This window comes from Dermacentor silvarum, chromosome 5 (assembly GCF_013339745.2).
Source record: "Dermacentor silvarum isolate Dsil-2018 chromosome 5, BIME_Dsil_1.4, whole genome shotgun sequence".
NCBI lineage: Eukaryota > Metazoa > Arthropoda > Arachnida > Ixodida > Ixodidae > Dermacentor > Dermacentor silvarum.
In genome coordinates this window covers 11,632,738-11,656,704 of record NC_051158.1, presented here as the reverse complement: position 1 = coordinate 11,656,704, position 23,967 = coordinate 11,632,738, and the positions used below count along the sequence as shown (strand labels likewise).

General features: G+C 43.9%; 1 protein-coding gene across 1 annotated transcript in view; it reads right to left on the bottom strand.

The window, feature by feature from the left end:
• Window positions 1-23,321, bottom strand: part of LOC125945418 (L-sorbose 1-dehydrogenase-like) — a 40,114-nt gene extending 16,793 nt beyond the window's left edge. Inside the window, exons 1-6 of the mRNA XM_049667168.1 lie at window positions 23,041-23,321; window positions 18,000-18,202; window positions 15,104-15,299; window positions 7,354-7,491; window positions 3,874-3,998; window positions 3,209-3,379 (exon numbers count right to left, since the gene is read on the bottom strand). Of these exons, the coding sequence (XP_049523125.1) occupies window positions 3,209-3,379; window positions 3,874-3,998; window positions 7,354-7,491; window positions 15,104-15,299; window positions 18,000-18,202; window positions 23,041-23,176 (969 nt within the window). The 5' untranslated portion in view covers window positions 23,177-23,321. The remainder of the gene's footprint in view (window positions 1-3,208; window positions 3,380-3,873; window positions 3,999-7,353; window positions 7,492-15,103; window positions 15,300-17,999; window positions 18,203-23,040) is intronic.
• Window positions 23,322-23,967: the final 646 nt, after the last annotated feature.

Sequence of the window (23,967 nt, the reverse complement as noted above, 5' to 3'; positions counted from 1 at the left end):
TCACATGCTCGTGAGTTAGGTCCCAATTAAGGATAATAAAATCACGTGTGGCGCACACCCGCATAGAATATGCGGGTATGAACCAGGGACAAGAAAGAAAGAAAGAAAGAAAGAAAGAAAGGAAGGAAGGAAGGAAGGAAGGAAGGAAGGAAGGAAGGAAGGAAGGAAGGAAGTGGAAGGAAGGAAGGAAGGAAGGAAGGAATACATACATACATACATACATACATACATACATACATACATACATACATACATACATACATACATACATACATACATACATACATACATACATACATACATACATACATACATACATACATACATACATACATACATACATACATACATACATACATACATACATACATACATACATACATACATAAATCACGTGTGGCTTATACCGGGGCCGCACATTTCAACTTCGCTGGTTTACCACCTGTACGGGGTCCATGGGTGGTGAATTTTTATCTATCTATCTATCTATCTATCTATCTATCTATCTATCTATCTATCTATCTATCTATCTATCTATCTATCTGTGTTTCTCACCGTTTTCGCGCCAACCTGGGTTACTGAGAAGTTGGTGGCTATAGGGTAGAGCATTGGGCTGAGGGAACTGGGTTCGAAACCAACCGCCGAATCATCTTGGGTCACTGGGTATGTGCCGCTCTTCAATGGCGCAAAAAAAATATTTAACATTTCTGCAGTGCTTAGGCGGAATAGAACCCGCGTTATATATGTGTATTCAGACAAACGCCTCTGAATGAATATTCACACAAGTGCCACGCTTGGACTTTACGGTGCTTTGCTTCATTGCTAATCGCATTGACGTCGGCATTTATCGTGAGATGGGGTCTGCCACAATTCTTTATTACAGAGATCTGATGTGTCCCAAGACAGGAAATATCTACCTACTGACCTACCCACCTAGTGCAATATGCCTGGAATAAGGCAAAATAATTATTCAGTTAAAAAAAATATTGATCCCTCTTTCAGAGAAATTCGTCACGGATAACACGAAAGTGTATGTGTATTCCAAAAAGCATTTGTAGCTTGGTGGCACATTCACAAATACAAGTTTATAAATGTCCACAGTCTTTTAATAACTACAGCTACGCTCTAAGGGGGAATCTAATCGTGATATTTAAATTTGTCAAAAATACCTTACAGGTTCGTAAACACAACAGTAGACACAACTCTCCCGTAATCGAGAGTAGATGTGAGCAGGCCTGAAAACTTACTGAGCCAAAATGAACCTGTTTTGAACTGAACCTCGTTGCAAGTCTCATCTCGACCAATCAACCGTCCGCGGCGCGCTGGACGCTGCCGGCCTGGTCACGCAGCGTGGCACCCTCTCTCGAAGGAGGTGGCGCTAAACTCGCGCCGTGGAGCTCACGGACCACTGGCGTTGAAAAGAGCGCAAGCAACCCTGTGTCAGCGCCAAACGATGACAAGCAAGTGTATGGTGCACTGTATCTGCTTTTCGAACGTCGCTATTGGAAAATACAAATTGAACTTCAGCGTACTAGAAGTTACACCTTGAGCGATATCGTGAACAAAAATTAGGAACAAATCGGAAGCAATATATTTTCTGTAACTTGTTTGAGCAGTAACCAGCGTATGTAATGCAGTCCTGTACAATGGGTTGGGGGGCCAGAGACCGCATTTTCTTAAGTTTTGACTGGTTGCCCAGATGATCTCGTTTTGCTCTCGCAACGATGCCCGGATGTTCTCGTTTCGTTCTCGCCCCATTCTTGTCTTGAGTGCCCGGATAACGGCTCTGGATTTTGGTTCAACGTCTCTTGAAGGTGGCCGGCAATGGGAGTTAAAAGCAATGCTTGAAAAATCACCTTGAAAAGCGACTGTGTCCCATAGCTCTATTCGAGTCTAGGGATATCCGACGCAATGGCGAGCGCGTATTTGGCAAAACTGCGTTGTCAGAACTCCCGCGGCATCGCACTCGCTCGCTCATACAAATGTTTAGAGATGAACCGACGCGATGCTACTGAGCGGTGACGGTTGTCGGGGACCACATTCTAAGGAGCGCCAGGAACTCCGTTGCCCGTGGGCGCAGACTGAGTTAAGACACTTCCAAGCACTACTATCTTTACTACTCCCATTGGTGTTCAGCCTGCCGGCCGTCTTCTCTACAAACTTACTGGGTGACGAATTTCTACGGGGCCTGGTGAGGAACGCTTTCAGATTCTATCAAGAGTTCGAGGGTGGCTAAGCTTGTGCTAACGCAAATCATTTATACGGGCGCGTTACGTTGGAGCCAGTGCGCAGCACAAACGCTTAAATTTTCCTCGAGCAAAGCAGCTGAAATAATTTTTCTTATTAAGTGCGTGGAATCATGCACATTATTGCTACATGCTATATTTTATAAAAGAGAAAGTCGTGAAAGTAGTTGAATTCATAAATTAGGAAGTCACTTGTGTAGTATTTGGTTGTAGCCTTCTTCAATTTCAAGCAGCCAAGTGGCTCTGCCGAAATGACTCTGCATAACACTGCTAGAACTCTACGCTGAATGCCTTGCTACAGAATCAGTTTTCTTGCTTTTTTAATTGTCCGACCAGTGTTACGTGCGATAGCTCTGTGCGGGGATATTTTACGAGATCAAATCTGTGCAAAGCGAGGAGTCTCTTTCAGTTTACAGTTCGTATTTAACCTTTAGGTTAAGCTTATTCTATATGCTCTCAAGTGCAATTACGTAATTAAATTTTACGACACCATTATATTTAATTGGTTAATTAGGCAATGTTCCGTAGTTAAAATAGCGTGGACGTCGCACTCTGTTGCATTGCCGTGGCAAACATCCACCTGTGCCCGATACGATCAAGATTTGATGATTGCGTAATCTGCCAATAATACAACTCTCGGTCTGACACGCACAAAGCTTTTAACACGTCAGCGTGATCTACAGACAACAAGCGCAGTACATTTAATGTATTTTTGTTGTTGTTTACCGTGCGCTCTGTCGCATCCAACTTTCTCTTTTTTTTATTTCAGGGTGCACGCGAGAGCAGTTACATACTTTCAGTGCTCGTCCTGTTCACTTGTTTTCTTGTTGCGTATGTTCACTGGTTTTCTGTACATCTACACGGTTATCTGATTTTTTTTTTTTTTGTCTGTTGAAGCCCCCACAAGATCGAATCACGAAGGACAGATCGGAAGTTAACTAGCCGCAGGTCAGTACACTCACATTGCGTTCTTCCAGATCCTGTTTAGGTCCGATTCCTGAGACCATGAGCAGCTTTGGAGTGTTGATTGCTCCTGCCGACAGTATCAGCTCGTTGCCGATGGTTACGTTCCTTTCGACGCCATCTTTGAGGAAAACTACGTGTGTGGCTCGATTATCCTTGTTGAAGATTATCTGTACGCACCGAGAGAAAAGGACGAGAAAGGAGAAACGAAATTGAGGTAAACAACTGATCCGATCACGTCATTCCTTTATGGACATTGCGTCATCGAATGCTAAGACTCCCCTAGTTCTACGTTAGGCCTTCAGGTATAGAAAGGAAGTTTCCTTGTCTTTCATTTTTTTTTACTGCACTAATGATAGAGATTTTCCGTGAGCACACTGAAATCTAGTTTTCACATGTACCTGCTTTATTTTATTCCACAAAATGCATCTACTGCAGCGAACTGAGAAAATTATGCACTAGTCAACCCTAAAACGTCTTTATATGCCACAAAACGCCAAGAAAAATCTAGCTTATAAAGCTTGCAGTAAAAGCAGAGGTAATCGCTTATTCAAGACGCGAGAGCGTTTTAAAGTATCCCTTGATGTTTAGTATTTTCATTCAAGACATTTTTGGCGTTTTTCTCCGGCGACCGATGTATAGCAGCAAAACATGCAAGGCTCACCTTAGTGACGGTGCTGTTCATAGAGATGTGAAGATTTGTGCGGTTCTGTTGCCCACTCTTTAAAAAGCACTTATTGGCGCTCCATCTGATTCCGTAGGCAGTGTTGGACTGTACTCTTGAGTACCCTACAGCAAAAAGAGCGAGTTCGCTTTACGCGGATGACTGCACTAAGCAAATTAATCTGCGGTATTATTGGTCTTCGACGGCCGTTCATCAAGATTCTTTTCAATATTGTCCCATTGTAGTGTCGGTGAAGAAGACAGCAGCCTAGGAAAAAATGTCACAGTTTCGCCCTAAGGGCGGAGCAATGAATGCGATAGCAACACAGCAATGTCATACGAAGTAAGGTGAGCGGCTTTGGTAGCAATATGAATTGTAGTAAACATGAGCTGATTAAGTAAGCAGGTGTGCTGCGGCGTAAGTAGACCGACATGAAGAGAGACTCGATGACCACGAGAAGGCGCGTGCGAAACGGTGGTGTTGATGAGAAGCGCTGCCCGTGGGCAGCGCGTGCGAAGGGACACACCTGTAGCGCTGCACTGCCGATCCGGGCAGCATTGCATGTTTAGCGTGCGTTGGAAAATGTGGTCCGACTATTGCTAACTGTGGTGCGAGCGCGCACAAACAAACATGAATAGATCACACTGAATGACTGCAGACAACGACTGTCAAAACGCTGGCAGCAAGCGCATATACGCCGCAGCGGGCGAAGGTACGTTCGGTCTATCGCTTCAACGGAAACTGAGCGGCGAATGCACGGCGCATAAAGGTCAGAGCCGTGTGGAGATAAGAGACGGTGCGAGCGAGCGACGCGCGCGATTGTTGGCAGAGTGGAAGTGCGCCCCCCCCCCCCCCCCCCCCGCTCCCTCCGGCGCTGGCTTCCCGCTTCCTTGCTTGCGCGTGGGAGATTGAGTGCGTTCGCTCTCCGTGATAGCGTGCGTCCCCGCACGCTTCCGCTCGGGCATACGGCGCGCGGCGAAGATTTTATCTATACGGAACCTCACGGCGACGGCGACGCCGACGGCAGAAATCCGGTGGAAATGTCCATATAATTGCTATCGCAATAAAACAAGCAACCCTCAAAGCACAACGACAGCTAGCGGCGAGCATAGTCAGCTATCTTCGAAAATTGATCAATGGATGAAGCGCGCCGGCTTTTACACATGACTCGTCGAAGGTTCCAGCGTAATCGCTGATGCTCGCATGCATTCTAGAATGTAAACACCATTCGCGTCGCGTATGCAATCTGATTATCACGAGGTTCGGTGACAACAGACAAAGGGCATAATCATCGACAACATGCGGGAAACTACCAATGCATACAGGTGCGTCATGCACCCAGCGATAACGTTTAACATGTGTTAGGCGGTGAAAAGTGGTCACCGGAAAAAGATAAAAAAGTACACGTGTCGATATACAGCAAACATAAACGGCTTTGTAACCGAGCGACCAACCAACCCCACCCCACTCGACTAGCCTAGTGTTCGTGTCACCGGCTTTCTGACATTTCCCATGTGAGGAAATAGAAATTACTAGAGATGCAGATGTAATTCTCGTTATTTTCCGTTCGATGAAAGAAAGCAGCGTTCACTAAAAGCTACTGCATTTAGTAGCTTGCGACGTAATTTCAGAAAAGCACCTTCACTTAAAGAAACCCTCTACGTTTCAAGTGTACGCCCAATTTTGGAATACAACTGCACCGCCTGGGACCCAGCAACAAAAGCACTTTCATCAACGCGTAAATGTTTCAAATTATGTCTCTTGTATAACATATTAAACGGCAAAATAGGGATCGACAAACAAAATTAGCTGCAGCTTCACACTAAGTGGTGCGAAGACTGGGCAAACAGCCAAGCTGGTGGCCCTTCCTTAGCTTTAACACTGCTTTCCTTTGCTTAACATGGTTTGGCTTGGCTGGTTCTTAGCCAAACTTAGCCACTCGGGGTCGGCGCGCAGTCTTACGGTGTATTCATAAGGAGAAAGGTCTTCCGCAACCGCATTCTGTGAAGGTTCGCTCTACGTTCACACTACAGTGGTTAGAATACGTACACAGCGGCCCATTATAAACGCATACCTACCGGTCATCAACTGTGCTACGCGTAATCCGGCGCATGCAAACGGAAGAACCTACGTGCCGTAGCTAAACTGTTCAGATAATAGTTGCTCTTCCCTGCTTTGGTTAGTTAACGCTTCTGCTAATTTCTGGATCGCAGTGTGTACTTCGACATTTTGGTAATTACGAAATGCTGCAACGCGGACGCATTTCCACCACGCACTCACGTGGATCGGTAGGGCAGTGTACTCGCATCGCGGGTCCATTTTCGAGAAACGCACGTTGTCAGTATTGCGTCGGGGGGCACCGAATGAAATAGGTTTTCTTTCTCTGAAAGTGCGCATCAACGCTATATATGGAAGCAGAGGCGGCAGTTGTTGCGGCAGTGATGAGCATGCCGGTCTGCGCCGGCTACGCCCACTCAGGAACACTGTTTCGCAACACAAACAGTAGGAGCGTTGACGCGAAGGAAGCATGCATTTAGCTGCTCAGCGTGCTTATCCTCGATTTAAATTAAGGTGAAACGTGCCCAAACCAATTATATACGTCGGACGTACATCCATAAAAAGCTGCAGGGTCCGTCTAACGTTCCTGCAAAAGAAGTTAAAGGGACACGTCGGATATACCTTTGGCCACAGCCTTCAATACTGTCACGCGGCTGTACGCGTATGCATATGTTGACAAGTTACGCGACGAGCGTATGAGGTTGCTTGTAAATTTACAGCTGTTTCTGGAGGCGACATAGCCGGTTTTTTTTTTGTCTCCTATCTCAGACTTTCTATTACTGGCAATTTGTCTACTGGCATCTCAGACTTTCTATTACTGGCAATTTGTCTACTGGCAAGCTCTGGCAGCAAATTTTCTTGCATTGGATTTTGGCACTATACTCATGTGAAAGCTTCAAGAATGTTCCCAATTGAGATTGGCTGCTTATTTAATTCAACATGACCAGGATTTCGGGATATGTACACGTTGCTCCATCTTTCGGCGGTGGCTGTGCGCCCCACCGTAACTAACTTTTACTACACAGCCTATGCGAGACTTATAGGATCAGTCCCATAGGCTTTGTTGTAAAATTCCATATGTGCTGGGAACCTACGTGCTTCGTGGCACGCTACTGGAATTTCTCCCGAATTTTCCAGTAGGTGTCTCAAGTATTTTCTAGTCTCTAGTAAATTCCGATATAGCTAATTTTGTAAGTGATGTTATTTTTTGTCGTCTGTTCTCATTCAGTTATCGGGGATCCTGGGGATGTTTGTTCATTGCACATCCAGATATACGTGTGCATATAAAAATTATAATCCTTTATTACGGAAGAACAACGCAAAAAAAAAACAAAAAAACGAGACGAGACAGACTGGAAAGGCACTGCAGAGAAGCCGTACCAACACGCTCGAGTTCAGACCCTTTTAAAGTATCATTCTTACCTGTATGATTTTCGCCGTTGTAGTCGACGTAGCTGTAACAAGCTTCCCTGCACGCATTAAGGAAAGCATAGCTCAGTGACGTATTGTAGCGGGGATAATTCACCGGCGTCTCACCATTGAAGCCGTGGTACTTCTTTCCTGCAACGAAAATCTCTAGGTGTAACACAAATGTGACCAACATCTGTGCTATGGTAAATTTTTGTTGGCAGTCTCGTACCCTCAAATATTGTTATAATTTTTTAAACTTTCGGTGTTCAACGTGTTCAGGGCATACTTCTACTCATTGAAATTTTATATGTAGCACATACGCATAAAGCAACACGTGGTGGTGGTGTCACGCTGAAAAGTGGGCCGATCCTGGTGATAGTGCAGAAAGGGTCCAAGCTCAATGGCACATACCAGGGACAAAAAAAAAAAATAGAGAGAAGAAGAGACAGAGAAAGAGACAGAGAAATAGAGAGAGAAAGAACGAGAGAAAGAAAGAGAGAGGAGAGAGAGAGCAAGAGAGAGAAAGAACGAGAGAAAGAAAGAGAGAGAGCGAGAAATAAAATCACCAGGAACTAAGTGGTTCATTATGGAAAAGAAAAGGTTAGCGCTATCTTCTGCAGCCCTTGAGGGAGCACGGCTCAGCGCCAGCACCAGCAAGGTCAGATACCCGCACGACAAGCTTCGCTTACCCTCATTTTCTCGACAGGGAAAGGGCTGGTGATTTCTTCTTTCTTTCCTTCATGCCAGAACTCGCCCAAGAATATGGCCATTGTGTTTCTGCGCAAGGTTGTTCGGCCTATGGGCGGTTTGGGGCAAATATGCGTGCATATTCGGCTGTACAGCAGCACGACCATCGTGTCGTGCTCTGCGCTAGGCTTATGCAGAGATTAGTATTTGCTTATTTGGTTGGTGTTGCACGTTACGTCTATTTACACGGCTATACACAATAAATATTTTATCCAGAGGGCACATAAGTCGACGGTACCGCTAAATCTACAAACGCGTCAACAGCGCGCAGTACCTGTGCTCCGTTTACGAGCTCAGGACGTCGACACCTTGTCGTTAACCTGGCAAGCTTCATTCACTGTGCTGCAGTGTGACCATGTCATACTTCGCATGCTTATGCAAAGGCAATTTGTGGGAAACACCCTAATCAACCGACCGACCCACCATGGTAATTTGCGGTGGCTGAAATCAAACCACAGGAGGCCCGTCCCTTCAGCAGTTCCAGGTATCGGTCATCGCGGTGTCACAGCAGTGGTGTCTTATGCCTCTGAGTCAAGCGCAAATCTTCCCTAGAATTGGGAAAATCTCTCCTTTTTCCTAATGAAGGCCTAAAATCTCTAGGTCTAAGAATTTTTTTATATAGGGTTGGCCGCACGGATCGCCGCTTTTCTTCATTCGCGCCGACAATACCAAAAAAAAAAAAATCAAAGCCCCTTTCTTAAAGAAAGATGGTTGAACGCGAAGCTTTCTCCCATGCAAACTGAATCGAAGTCAAAGTCCAAAGCCAACGACCACGCAACAAACCCAAGAAATGCTGAGCGACCCGATGCGATGCATATGTGATTTGATTGCTTGTTTAGGATTGTATTTTTCGAACGTTGAAGTTGAATGAATACACATTTCATGAAGTTGCATAGCCTTTATTTTAGATCATGTAGCCATTGATTAAACGCACACACTCGCACTTTCACGGACTGCATGCCGTTGCCGATACACGGGATCGGCCTTACGGGCACGATCGCGCTCCGGCTTACATTCGTGTACGGCAGCCTCTTCTTCTGCCGTGCGCTGCACCCGCGGCCTACCCATGGTGACGGCCCGGAATGCATTGCGTGACGCGCGCAATGCAATGCAGATATATGTATATAGTTCGTCTGGGTAGCGTGGCGTTGCAGTTCCCATTGTTCTTATTGGTACAACTGCGAATGTAAACTGTAGTGTTCTACGACACGTATGTCGGGCGCCGTTGTTCTATTGTGTGCGCAGATGCGCAGCTGTTTATTTATTTATTTGTTTATTTATTTCAAATCACCTTACAGGCCTCATGAGGAGCATTGAGTAGGGGGGGGGGGGGGGGGGGCATCACTACAAGACAGTTTTACACGTGACTACCGACACTCGAGGACCACAAAAATGAGTAGAAATCATCGTCACAAAACAGGGTTACAAGTGAAGAAGATGCGGTAGCGTACAAAACATCGGCTAAATTTTATCACGCATATTGCTCGGGCACATATCGAACATCGTGTAAGAAAATGTGTAGTTCAAGGTATGAAAGAAAACGAACCATACTAACAATACGCAGATAAACATAAATAAATAACAGTTCAGGGTAGTCTTCAAAATAGCGGATAAATTTTACCAAGCACATTTTTCGTGCACATAATCAAACACCGTGTAAGAATAGTTTAAAGCATGAAAGGGAAACAAAAGTCAGCGTGACGTTACATAGAAATAGAGAGCATGGTATACAGAATTACACATTTTTAGGGCAGAAACTGCAAGTTCAGGAGTTTTCTAAATTTATCTCTGTCCGTTTGCATGACAGTGCTGTCAGGGAGGGAATAGGGAATTCCACAAGCGGATGGCTCGTGGAAAAGCCGAAAAATTAAATGCATCCGTGTTTCCGTAGATGCGAGTGAAACTTAAATCATTATTCAGTCGTAGTGATACGCAACTTGCACGTTCCAGCCGCAAAGACGATGACTTCATTTGATGAACATATTTGTGGAACAAGGACAGCAATGCCACGTCACGACGACTACTTAGTGCAGGAAGCGAAAGGTCAAGTTTGATTCGAGTTATGCTTGACTGCCTATTGTAATTGTGAGAAATGAATCGACTAGCTCGGTTTTGGATGGCTTCTGACATGCAGATTAGGCTCTCGTGATGAGGAGACCATATCGGGGATGCGAACTCTAGCTGTGGACGGACGAACGTCAGGAACGCTAATTTGAGGATGTCAGACGGGGGAATTACGTAGCTAACGACGAACGTACCCTAGTGTTTTTTAACCATTAGCGCATATGGTTGTTATATGAAAGGCCCAGGAAAGATTTGGTGAGAGATTAACGCCTATATATTTGTACAGTGAAGCTTCAGATACTAGATCCGCATTTATATAATAAGAAAAACTTGAGTTAACGTGTTTGCGTGTGAAAGTCTTTACCTTGCATTTAGATGAGTTAAGTGTCATTTGCCAGGCGTTGCACCAGTCGCTGATGCGTTGAAGGTCACCTTGAAGAATAAGGTGGTCCTCAAAGCTGGTAATTGGTCGGTATATTATACAGTCATCGACGAAAATTCACGGGCGGGAAAAGATTTTATTGGGCAGGTCGTTGATGTATATTAGAAAAAGCAATGGTACACTGCCCTGTGGCACACCGGCATTCACATAGGTGAGGGGTGAAGCAAAATTGTTCACAACTGTAAATTGCTGACGATTAGTTAGGAAGTTACGGATCCAAGATAGTGTTAAACAGTCTGATTTGAGCGCAGATAATTTGGACATTAAACGGCAGTGGTCTACATGGTTGAAGGCCTTGGAAAAGTCGAGAAAGGCTCAATCTGTTTGAAGGTTATGGTTGATGTGGGAATGTACGTCAGTGGTGAATTCTAGTAACGGTGTCTCACATGATAAACATTTCCTGAAGCTATGCTGGTTAGTGAAGAAGAAAATTATTTGATTCAAGACGTTCGTATATGTGAGACGCTATAATATGCTCGAGCATTTTGCAGCATATGCTTGTTAATGAAGTTGAACGGTAGTTTTCAGGGGAATACTTGCTGCCACTTTTGTACACAGGTACCTCTTCAGGAATTTTTCAATCGGAGGGGAGCTGGCCTAATGACAGTGACTGGCGGGAAATATGGTACGAAATTTTACTAGATACCGAAGTTGTATTTTTTTAATCTTTAGAGTTAATATTATCGACGCCTAAAGAGCTAGATATTTTAAGGCTATTAATGAGATATGCGATACCATCTTCAGTTACATTAGGAATGAGTGAAAGGTCTTCATTTTTGAACGTGGACGAAAAAAAAAACGTGTTAAAGACTGCGAGACATTCGTTACCAGCAAGCGGAACTTGATTCCCATGGCACCTTCTAACGAAATATGGTGTGAACCGCGATCAGGTGATATTGCCTGCCAAAATTTTTGTGGTTTGGACTTAAGAAGGGAGGGTAGATCGTGGGAATAATATTTATCTTTAGCTTCGCGCACAGCTGAGCAGTAAGCTTTCAAACATGGGTTATATCTGTCCCAAGCCGTGGGCGAGCGTGTACGCTTCGCATTCGTGTACAACATTTTCTTCTTATTTCTTAGTCGTCAAAGGTACTGGGTGAACCATGGGTTCATTTTATCACTTGTTATTTTGATTAGCGGGATATACTTTTCTACTAACGCGCATAGCTTTTGCTTGAAAAGAAGCCAGTTTTCGTTAATAACTGACCGAGTGGACAACAAATGTAACAAAGTCTGAGAAAGAAGCGTCTCAAGTTCCTCGTTTATTTTGTTGTAGTCGCCTTTGTTATAGTCACGGATAGTTTTCTTAGTGACGCTTGTAAACTGCAAGGGGACATTAAGAGTAAGTTGAAGCAACTTATGGTCACTTGTAAACTGCAAGGGGATATTAAGAGTAAGTTGAAGCAACTTATGGTCACTTGTAAACTGCAAGGGGACATTAAGAGTAAGTTGAAGCAACTTATGGTCACTTGTAAACTGCAAGGGGACATTAAGAGTAAGTTGAAGCAACTTATGGTCACTCGTAAACTGCAAGGGGACATTAAGAGTAAGTTGAAGCAACTTATGGTCACTAAAGCCTTCACCAAATGTTTCAGGTTTCAGGGGCACTAGTAAAAACTAAGTCTAAAATGTTAGTGCCGTGGGTGGGTTGTGTAACCATTTGGAATAAATTGTAATCTAACGTTAAAGAAATAAACTCGGATGACGACCGACAGGATGATGTTATTTTATTCCAATCAACCAGTGAAAATTGAAGTCTCCAAGGAGATAAATGATGTCAGCCTGACAGGTGTTAATCGCATTTGTAATGCTATTGCGCAGTTCAACAAGAAAGCACTGAGTCGAATCGGGAGGGCGATAACCGCCTCCAATTAATACTTTGTGGTTACGGGTTAGGCATTCTGCTCCGACTATTTCAATAAAAGAATTGGTGTTAATAACATGCGAATTAATTGTTATTTTGACGCCCAAGAATGCGCCACCACCTCTTTTTCCAGTGCGGTCACACCTGAATACGCTAAAAGAATTTTATCGCGGGGGAAGATTTCATTATCGGCTATTTCAGTATGCAGCCACGTTTCAGTGAGAATAACGATATCAGAACTGCAGTCGTCAAGAAACGAGGCAACATCGTCGCGCTTAGGTAGCAGGCTTCGAATGTTTGCGAATGATAATGATGGCGCGGTTGTAGGTGACTCTGAGCTTCGACAGTTCGGATTACGCGGTGTGGTTTGTAGCTATCTGCTACAAAGGACTACATCTTTACGGGTATTGTCAAAAACATAAATTGCATCCCCAATGCGCAGTCTGTCAGCAGAAAGGCTAAAAGACTTGGCTTTGCTTAGCAAATTCAATCAACGGCCTTCTTGCCTCCCGTGTAGTGGTGAAAAATCTTCGCGGATAGAGAAGCTAGACCCTTTAAGTTTTCGTGCAGAACACAGAATGCTTCCCTTGTCTTTAAAGAAAGTTATTTTAGCTATAACAGGCCTTTTCTTGTCTTCCGCATATTTCCCTAACCTATGAACTCTATCCAACTGAGCAGTCGACATCTCGATGCCCAATTTTTCGGAATAGAATTTGATAACCTTTTGTTCTGAAGCAGCCCCAGTTTTCTTTAGCTTCGTCCTCTAATCCAAACAAGAGCAAGTTAGACCACCTCATTCGGTTTTCCGTCATCGCATCTAGAAGTTATTTTATTCAGTCGATTAGATACGTCTAATAATGTTTCAGTGCACGATTCAGAATCGGCAGCCGGCTGCGACGCGATAGTTGTCTCCAACGTCACTATCTTTGCTTTTAGTAGTGTAATTTCTTTCACGGTTGCAGCGCGCCGGTACAACTGCGAATGTAAACTGTAGTGTTCCACAAGACGTATGTCGGGCGCCGTTGTTCTGTTGTGTGCGCAGATGCGCAGATTGTTCCATTGTGTAAGCTGGCTTTCCTGCAGTGCGTTTTCGGTACTCACAGACGAATCAGTGAGACATAGAAAGCTTCGCTTTAAAAACCACACAATTTCTTTATTTTTACTGCGCGGCCATATAACGGCAGCTGTTCGATGGGCCACAGTGTCATCCATAGCCAAGTAATAAAACGTAATGAGTATATATCGGTTAGGCCCAGGTTGTGACGTTTCTTACTTCCATTTGTTTGTACATCTATACAAATCTACAGCACGAACATTACTACCTAGTCACCCTTTGAGATACATTCACGTCGGCCAATGAGAACACGATTGACGTTGCACAAAAAAGGCGGTTTTCTCCGTAATAATGTGGGGAAAATATTAGTAAGTGCTCTGATAATGACAGTAAATTCACCGTCTCTGAGTAAAAGAAATAGTTTATCTTTCTAACTTTTACATCAAATAAAATCATTAACAGGTAGTGTAAGTAGATCTTGCCAATTTATTATATTAACCACTTCGTGTAACAATATTAACGCGAAAGCCTTAGACGGCTCATGGGTCGGAAATTTGACCATCCGAAAAGTTCAATTACACCAAAATTGAGGGTGCTACCATTGATGGTCGAACCCACGACCTTTGGTGGTATTTAAGGCAAAGTTAATTAAGGCACAGCTAATTAAGCTAGAGTTAATTAAGGGATGCGAACCCACGACCTTTGATGGGAATCGAACCACCTTTGGTGAGAGAAAACAAGTAATAGGAAACAACAATGCCTTCGAATGATTCATGGATCTATGCCACATGCTGTCACTATGTGTTGGTGATACCATGGTACCACCAACAAATGGTGTGGGTTTATGTGCCTTAATTAACGCTACCTTAATTAGAATAGAGTTAATAAGGCACTCAAACCAATGAACTTTGGTGGGCGTTGAACCCACGGCCTTCGGTGGCAGAAAAAAGTAATAGGAAGTAGCAACGCATTCAAGTGAGGATGTCAAGTAATTTATTGAATGACTCGAGAGAGCCGCAGCCTTTCGGGGCATTCATCCTCTTTGGCGTATGCTAAAGCGACTGCCAAATTTATTTTTCTTCAAGGTACGTCACAAGACAACGTCATAATGTAACTTTAACACCCTTTCGAACGCACAACTTTAACAAACTGAGAAATGACGTCGTATCTAACCATGTCTCGAAATGCTGCTTGCCTGGCGTGCATAGCGGCCTCGTACTTCAGCTTGTCGGTCCTTTTTTTTTTTTTCCTGTTTGTAATGCTTATTCACTTGCGTTACAATAGTATAAGCATGTCTTTAGAACTTCTCCTGTAGCATTTGTTCATGCTTGTAGCACTTTTATTTTCGGCTTCCTTGTGTAGTCCTAGAGTTTCACTGTGTACGTTATGCAAGCTTATTCGTTTTTCCTGTCAATTATTTCTACTGCTCTGCCTGTATTATCCCAACCTGCTGAATTTTCTTCATGAGATTGCAGTATTTATAAATTTTAAAGAAATTACAATCCCCCCATCACACACACATACACGCACACACGCACACAGACACACTTCCAATCAAATAGTTAACAGGTTAACAGGCGGATCTACTCACTCTCTTCCTCGGACCCGATGCTCTGGTTGAAGTTCTCGATAGCCTTGAAGTTCTCCAACACAGACGAGTAATTCCAGCCAGTGGCGTTGTATTCTTTTTCCCACTTGTCAAAGTCGTGCCTGCTGCCACGGACAAAGTTCATCGAGTTGATTGAACTCGTGCCGCCCATAATTTTGCCCAAGGTCAGGACTGCCATCTGTTGCAGTAATGAATGATGACGAAGAAAAAAATTAAAAGTCGCCGTGCGACCAAGCCGTCGCTAGTATTATTTTAGGACAAACTTGATGTCTTTTACCATGAAGTATTAGCGACGCCATCATTGTTTTCTTTAACTCCCTCAGCAATTTGGCCATTGTGGACACATATGTTACTGTTTGTATTTATTAGTTATTACAGTTAGCGCGCGTTAAGTCGCAGGCTCGGTTTGAACGATGAATTAAAGTTTATGCGTAAGTGTCAAATTGAGCGAAATACAGCTCCACTAACGTGAAACCTGGAGAGGTGCGAAGCATGCAGTGATGCACCGCTAATGGGCTCGTACTGCCTTAAGCAATGGCTCATAACCGCGTAAACGCGGCCTCCCCATTACGACGACAGAGGAGGAGGAGGAAAAACATTTATTAAGAAAAGAAAAGCAGTCGACAAGTTAAATTCTACGCTGAGATGATGAGCGGCAACGCAGCCAGCTGTGGAAGACGACGACGACAACGACGAACGCATGAGCAGTGGCACGAGCGCGTGCCGAGCACGAGCCGCTTGCTTACCGTGACGACGACGACGACGACAGGTATAGTGTACTAGAATAATTATTCTATATACATTATAATGACAGGAGACGCCGACAGCCCGGGTGCATAAGGTGCTTCGCATGCTCCTAAAATAAATTGCGACCCGTAGAAATTGTAGAGCTGATGTCTCAGTAATCCGAAATAGTTATTCATTTTACACTAAAAATTAAGATTTGCAACTTTTATACCATCTCTGGAAAGATGGCTGAACGACTTAGTAAAGGTCCATCCTGGTTATAAACAGCGATAAAGTACAATGAACAAAAGAGAAGAATTCACCGAAGATCACGATACTCCCTAATGCGAAATTTAAGCGCAGCTGTATATGTGCTTTCTTTCGCGATAGCATTTTGGCTGGCGCGGACAATCTGCCTCGTGCGGCACGTTGCAAAACGGAGAGAAGTGTGGCGCGACTGTCTCGCTAATCGGGAGATTGCGAGAGGCAGCACGTGGGTGACGCGCGGGCGCCATTCACAGCAGCCGCCGGTGACAGACCTCCGCTTAGGCAGTGTTTTGTTTCCATATATTGTATTTGTGGCGTCATTGGTGAAGAGACGACGCGCGCTACTCTGGCGCCATCTCGTAGCCATCGTTGCCGCAGAGCCCGTCTTGCGCGGCACTACGCTTCTCACGCTTTCGCCATACCCTCCTCCTCTGCTTTCCTCCTCGTGGTTCCGCTGCACCCTCCTCCTCGCGCTCTTTTTGCTATCGCCGTCTTTCATCCGCGCTCCAAGTTCACACTTTCATCCTTCGCTGTGCTCGTTCTCTCAGTTACGAGGGACGCCGAGGGTCGACGCTGACGCCCGCCGCAGGAACGGTCGCCTAAGAGCTGCGCTCTAGAACGCACGGATCACTATTCGGTTACCATGGTTCAGCGAGCACGCTGAGGCAGCAAATGCCCTTGGTTTCAAAGTATAAACATGAAGAGTCAGTTCCATCATTCAAGAGGCAAGACTTGGAACACAAGCTATTTACATTGTGTAACTAGCATAGAAGCGTCCAAACGTGAAACAAAAGAGCTACAGCAAGTATTACTGGTCCCTGTGTATTCCTCCGGAGCAACGTTCGCACTGCGTCGACGTTGCTCCCGTCGGCGGCAGAACATGCAGCAGCTCCACAGATCAAGCCTAGCGCTTGCTTCTTGCACTGAATGGTGAACTACTTTGTGCATACATCTTTGTGACACGTCTCTAAACTGCCTTCGACCTGCAAACGCCACCAGAGCACACGGAGAACGAATAGGGAGACAACAAGGCGATCACAAGACAACTGCCGTAGCTTTCCCTGCTATTTGTCATCAATGTCCTCCGGCGCGGTTTGTAAGCCATGACAAACTATCTAGCCCAAAAATGCGCATTGCTTTTGTCGGTGGCTTGATACAGATTAGAATGATACACATTGTGCTGCCCTTCAAACTTGATGGCTTTGATGCTTTCAATTCACGTAATTTTATTTCTTAAACATTCAATAATTGACAGCTTACTGAGAAAGCTGACAGCACAATAGCTATTTGTCAGCATTAGCGATTTAATCCAAGTGAGAAAAAAGATCAGTTACTTATTGAATCAATCAATCTATCTCTGTGTGGGTGCTTCCATGTCATTTTGCCGCTTCGGCTGAGCATCTCACTTCTTTGAAGAATATCAGTTTAGGCAGTGGCCCACAGACGGCTTAAAGTCCCTGGCACCCGCCTATATACGTAGAGTCAATAAATTTAGCTATAATTTATAATACAATAATGACGACTGCTTTATAGTGATTTAGAGAACAATTGCACGTTGCCACGCGATTAAGATATTGGCGTATAATAACTAATGTGCAGCCGTCGCGGAAATTGTAGGAGACAATAAAACCTCAGACACCTGACACCCTGACACCTACGTCAGTTTACGTCATAGCGTTATTGTATCGAATTTGTCAAGAGCGGGATTCAAGAAGAAAACGATCAACTTCATCCTTGACACTAGCTCCTAAATGAGAAGCGTTTTTAGAAATCCTTGAATTACCCTAGGCTTTCAAAACTACATTTCAAACTAAACTGGTTTTTAAAAAAAAAAGAGAGAGAGAGAGAAAAGAAACAGCACAGTGAGGACAACTTGCGAGCTTACCTGGCCTGGGAAAGACAGGCACGAATTGTTTTGCGGTACCGTGGCGTACATCCAGGTGTTGTTAACATTGGCCGCGAATGGAGAGTTGAAAGGAACAAGCAGGTCGGGCGTCTCCTCGAGGCCGGCTTCAAGGAGGAGCACATTGAATGAAGTATTGGCAGACAGTCGGCTGGCCACAACGCTTCCCGCGGATCCGGCACCCACTGTACATGTGCAGGAAAGAAAAAAAAAACGAGACTGACGTTGAAATACCTTTCTTCATCTGCATGTGCCCATCAAATGCGTAAAAGCATTTGCGCCACTCAACTGCATTTTTGTCGAGATTAACTGCACTTGTAGGTTTCACAGCTTCTAAGTGCCGACTCATTTGACTTCGCACTGACCCGACTAGCCATCACCATATAAAGCCAGCAGGCAATTAAGCCAAGGAAAGCATAGGGGTAACTAGCTGTGGCTGAGCTTGAAATTTAGAAAATAATGAAGAAAAGGGGAAAGGAAAGTGGACGAAAAGATAACTTGTCGGCCGTGGAGACAGAACCCACAACCTTCGCATTACGCGTGAGATGCACTACCAATTATATCGTGAAGGTTATGGGCTCGGTCAGCACCGGCGAGAAGTTATTTTTTCGTCCACTTTCATTTCATATTTTTTTCACTATTTTCTACATTTCAATTTCAACCACAGCTAATTACCCATGTGCTTACCTTGGCTTAATATGCCTGCTGGCTTTATATGGTCGTAATTAACAAAAATCGAGCCCCTCTGTTTCCGTTCTCCTCGTTCCTACTATACTAGTCATCGTGCCTTGTGGAGCGACTTACAGGGAAAGGTGGTGGTCGCGGTTTCGATGCCCGGATCGGTACAAAATTTTCGCTGGTTATTCTACTTTATTATGGGCAGTCGCAAAACTTCCCCATCCCAAGAAATTGCATAAGGAGAAGTGGTTGGGGTAGGCGCTTCGTTCATATGAAGCCTTTGGCAGCACATCTTCCAAGCATGTTTGTCCAAATACATTATTTTTTAGGGAGTGCCCCTCGAAGGCCTAATACACTGCAGCCTCTTTTTAGAACTCAGTGTACCTGCTTTATTGTTCAAGACGGTGTTAATAAGCATCGTGCATATATGTGGCAAATGATCTTCCAAACAATACCTTGAAAACCATTGTATTTCGGCCATTCTGCATCCCTGTCTTGTGTTCCAGTGCTTCATGAATAATTAGATATTCACAAAATATATTGAATAAATATATATAAAAGATCTGTAGCTTACCAAGAAGAATTTTATTTTGTATTGAGAATCATTTGATTTCGGCATTCGTCCAGGCATTGTCGAAACAAGGCTTGGAGAACTAAAGCATGAACACGCTACAACATTTCTGCAGATATTTCAGTCTACAGTACATCTCTCGAAAGCGTCTAAAACCGTCTGTTGAGAGAAGCGTCAATTGAGGAGACAATCTCTCCGTTCTTGTTTAGTGCACGCCTGTCAGCAGTATTCAAAACATTCCACTAGGAAGGACTACGAGAAAGCACTTTATCACATAAAAGACGTCATTTTAGCAACTTCCGGTTGCTGCTGCTGTCATGCAAATTAGAGGTACTTGTGCCGGCGAAATCCTAGGGTAGGTATAAATATTTTAATACCAAAAAAAAAAGGTAAAGCAGTGCTGCTTAGTCTGTTAAAAAAAAATCTGATTTAGAACTTGTAGTCAGCCTCCGAGCACCAGACAACATCGGTTTATGTCATGTAGCACAGGTCACGTGGCATATGTGAAGAAAACCTGGTAAAGCGTAAAAACAGGCTGTTTTGTAGAGCCTATTAACTTGAGAGCGTATTACTTGTAGAGCGTATTAACTTGAAGAACATTGAGAGGAACAGTGCAACAATCGACAGAACGCAACTTGATGCACGTAATGTTAAAAAATGTAAGGCAGCCCCTTAAACTTGAGCAAACTTGAGCTGCAATTAACAACAAAAAGCAGTGTTGGGTGTGCCATGTCCATCGTGGAAGAGATAACTGTGTTCTTTCAAAATAACAAAACAAATGTCATGGTAAGGGCTTCAAAACCAAAGGGTGGCATAGGATTACATGAACACAGCTGTGTACAGAAAAATTACTAGGGGTACCATATGCTACAACTAAGACAACTTGAAGGCGAAAGCCTGAGTTCCGCTAACTCAATGACTCTATGATCACTTTTTTGCTGAGTGATCTTCACTCCGAACCCATATTTTGAAGCCAATTTTGCAAGTCATCCTTTATTCACCAAACTCGGACCGTGACTCGGCACTTTTTTGTTGAGTAATCATCACTCTGAAACCTCAATTCAGGCATTTTTGCAAGTCATCGTGTTTTTTTTTGCAAGTCACCCTTCCTAATACAAAGAAAGAAACCAGAAGAAAAAGTTGCACAAACATGCAAAATTTGGAAATCGAACCCACGACCTCTCGGTCCGCGACGATAGATCGCCGAGCGTTTAACCCATTGCGCCACAAACGCATTTGCAGAGAGCTACACAGACGCGCCTTATATATCTAACACTCCTCCGTGTACCCGCGCTCTTGCTCGGGGCGGTGCCGCCGCCTACGAGCAGAAAAGAGAAGTACTGCATTATGACACTAACGCGCACCGACAGTGAACGCTTCGGTGGTCTCAGCACTACGACGCCTCGATGCCAGCATTCGAAGGGACGCTGGCATCAAGAAGCACTACCAACGCCACCGAGGTGGCGTTCACCGTACTCAGCACAGCGGAGCGTGGCCTCCGCAATTAGCTCTGAAAATGTTTCTGAAGTTGATCGCGGAGGCTGCAATTACGACGCGCTGTACGCGCTGATTTGACTCGGTGACGATTCAGTTACGTGCTTTGTCTTGCGCGTTGTATTAGTGTCACCAAACTCGAACCGTGACTCAGCACTTTTTTTTCTGGGTCACTCTAACTTGGACCCTCAAATTTCACATATTTTTTGAAAGTCACTCCCCCACTCAATATCCCCTTGATTCACTCTTAATTCCCACTTGATTCACTCTATATTGCTATCACTGCTCGGTTCCCATTCATTCACTCTGTCATCTCGAGTTTACTTTCATCACACTTGGCTTGCTCTATTATTCCAAATTTCCAATATTCATCACTCTTGATACAACATATCCTCACTTGATTCACTTTCATTTACTCTTAATTCATTCTCATTTACTCTTCATTACCTTAGCTCACACTCTCTCATCATTACCTTTCGTTTGACTCTGATCACCGTACTAATTTTGGCCCCACTTTTTCAAGGTCACCTCAAAACGAGACATATCAGGCTTTCGCATTAAAATCATCAGTTTCAAGAAGGGTACGGTTCATGAAGAACAGGAGTAACGGAAATTTTTGAAGGAGGCCATTTTCTGTAGCGGACTTGAATAGACTGATGGTTGTGAGACAATAACGGCGTAAATTAGGGAAACTTACATTCGCATATTTGTTTTCAGAAGGTATGATCATCTAAATATGAAAGAAGCGCTGAATACGTTGTTTTTCTTTCTGACGTGGACTGAACGAAAAAATAGATATATATACATAAATATTTACCTCCCTCCCAATAAAACAAAATAAACTTCATGTATTCCGCTCTCTTTGGTGGATCATCTCTGTTTGTGCCTTCCTACCTCATAATATTCCAGAACATATAGTATTATGTTAATGATATATGGCAGGCACCGAGTATCGGAACAGGGATTCCAATTTATCCCGTTACCCACCTCCTTGTGAAGAAACTTGAAGTTTCTTTGGTGCACCTACACCGTCATATATTACACAAGCAGAAGCATGTTCGACGCAGGAACAAAATCGAATAGTAATGTCCTCCCGATTGAAAAATCTGCGCACATCTCTTTCTTTACAATTGTCTGCGATGCACTTAAACTTACCGGTGAGTCGAGCTGCGCACAGCAAAAGCTCAGAGTAACACGTTCGCCAGTACAGTATTCACATAACGTGAAAAGCAAGGTCACGCGGTGTCAAAACAAAAGTTAACTTTCCTTATATTTTTTTTCTGGCAGCATTTTTTTCAGCGCAAGATGTTTAGTTACGTTGATAATGTTAGAACCGCAGTAATAATGCACACTTCAGTAATAGTCTCTCCAAACAACAGTTGCACTGGCAAAGCCAGAGGCCCCTCCTCTCTTTATGTGCAGAAACATAAACATTCCATGAGATTACACGTTGCATAGGATGAAAATTAAGACAAATAGCAATAGATAGGAACATAAGTATCGCCATTAGCTGTAAACCATTTAATTAGCCGCATTACCAAAGCTTCGCTCCACGTATGTTGCAACATGGGCATTAAATCCGCATATATTTTTTTTCTCATACTTGGTTCACTAGGTGTACCTGATAACCGGGATAGTTTGTAGTGATTCGTTACGAGTATCACAGCGCAAAACAAGACCAGGATAAGAACAGGAAACGTCTTTCATGTCTACTTCCTTGTGTTCATCTTTCTTTGCGCTACCGTACTCAAATTGAAGGTTGGGTTGACGAATAATTCACTACACAGGTGACATATACATGCCCTAATTACCACAAATTCGTCTTTTCTTTACCAGTGATTATTTGTTCTTTTGTTGAATAAACATTCCCATAATTTTGTTTTTGCCTGATAAGAAGTCACCACTCGCATTAAGTGCAGCCTCCAAGTTGTAGTATGTTCGCCACAATTTGGTTTATATTGTGACAGGCTGCTGTATTCATGTTGAACAGATTTACAAGCGCAACGGCTCACAGACAAAAGGTTTCAGAAAAGCAGATAGGAAGCGTTGTCCTGTCTGAATTTCTGTAACGTTTATCTGTGCGCCGGTGAGCTTAACGATCTGTTTAACTTTGGTCAACTAGCCAGACTCGCCACCCTGTTGCAGATCGCATTACAAGACAAAAAACAAAACCATTACTACTAGCGTATAGATACGACAGGCTCTAACAGTTCTAGGTACTCTAAGATATTTTTTGTTATTGTTTTTACTCTGGCTTCGGGGAATAGTAAACAAACGTACCCACTACGTACTCGTAGCACTCCAAAAGGTCTGGCACGCTTTGCGTTGAGCTCTCCTCTACTGCCTCATCGGCAGAAGCATGGCGAAACAGTACCACCACAGCGGCCACGGCTAACCTTGCTGTCAGCTGTGCCATGGCGTCTGGGCATTTGAAGTAACAATAGAACGGGAGTGCCGTGCCCGCGAACGAGCTGAAGCAGAATTTTTTTATCAGTTCAGGCCTGCCAGTACAAGACGCACCGACTGAGCGCAAGGCGGGACACAGCTTGGGAGCTAACTGGTCGTGTATAAATGTATACGCCACTCATGAGACGTAGTTGTCGCAGTCAGACACAAAAAAGAAAAGAAAATAGGACGGTGCTCGTGACGTCATCCGCAATCAATAAAGATAACATTTTACACTGGGAGAGGTTATAAGTTAACGCTGAATGTCAGGTATCCTTTCTGCAGTCAGTATTGTTTCGAGATCGTAAGACGCTCTTGTGACCGTTAGGACGACACAGCAAATTATTCGTCGCATTTTTTTTAGAACCGTACCCTTTTTGTCAGAAACTGACCTATGACGTCCCAGCCTTTGCATGCGTTCTCACATTCCGTTGTTATTTGTTGTCGCGTTTCTGCAGCTAGACGAAATTATATTCTGATTCATTATGGTATCCGCGTTGTTTGCCTGGTGATTTAGCGTCATGCAAAATTGGAATCGAACAAGCGTAGGCAGGACAGGTCGCTAGAAAATATTGTCACGCAGGTTTTCAATCCCAAGCAACCAGCATTCATACATTCTTTGAAGTTCACGTGATGCCACCTCTAGCACGATGCCTGACTGCAGTGAAGTAAATTCGTGGACTTCACAACATTTCATATGTGCATCCTGTCATTCATATGAACAAAGTTTACAGCGTAAAAGTGAAAACCAATATGTAGAGA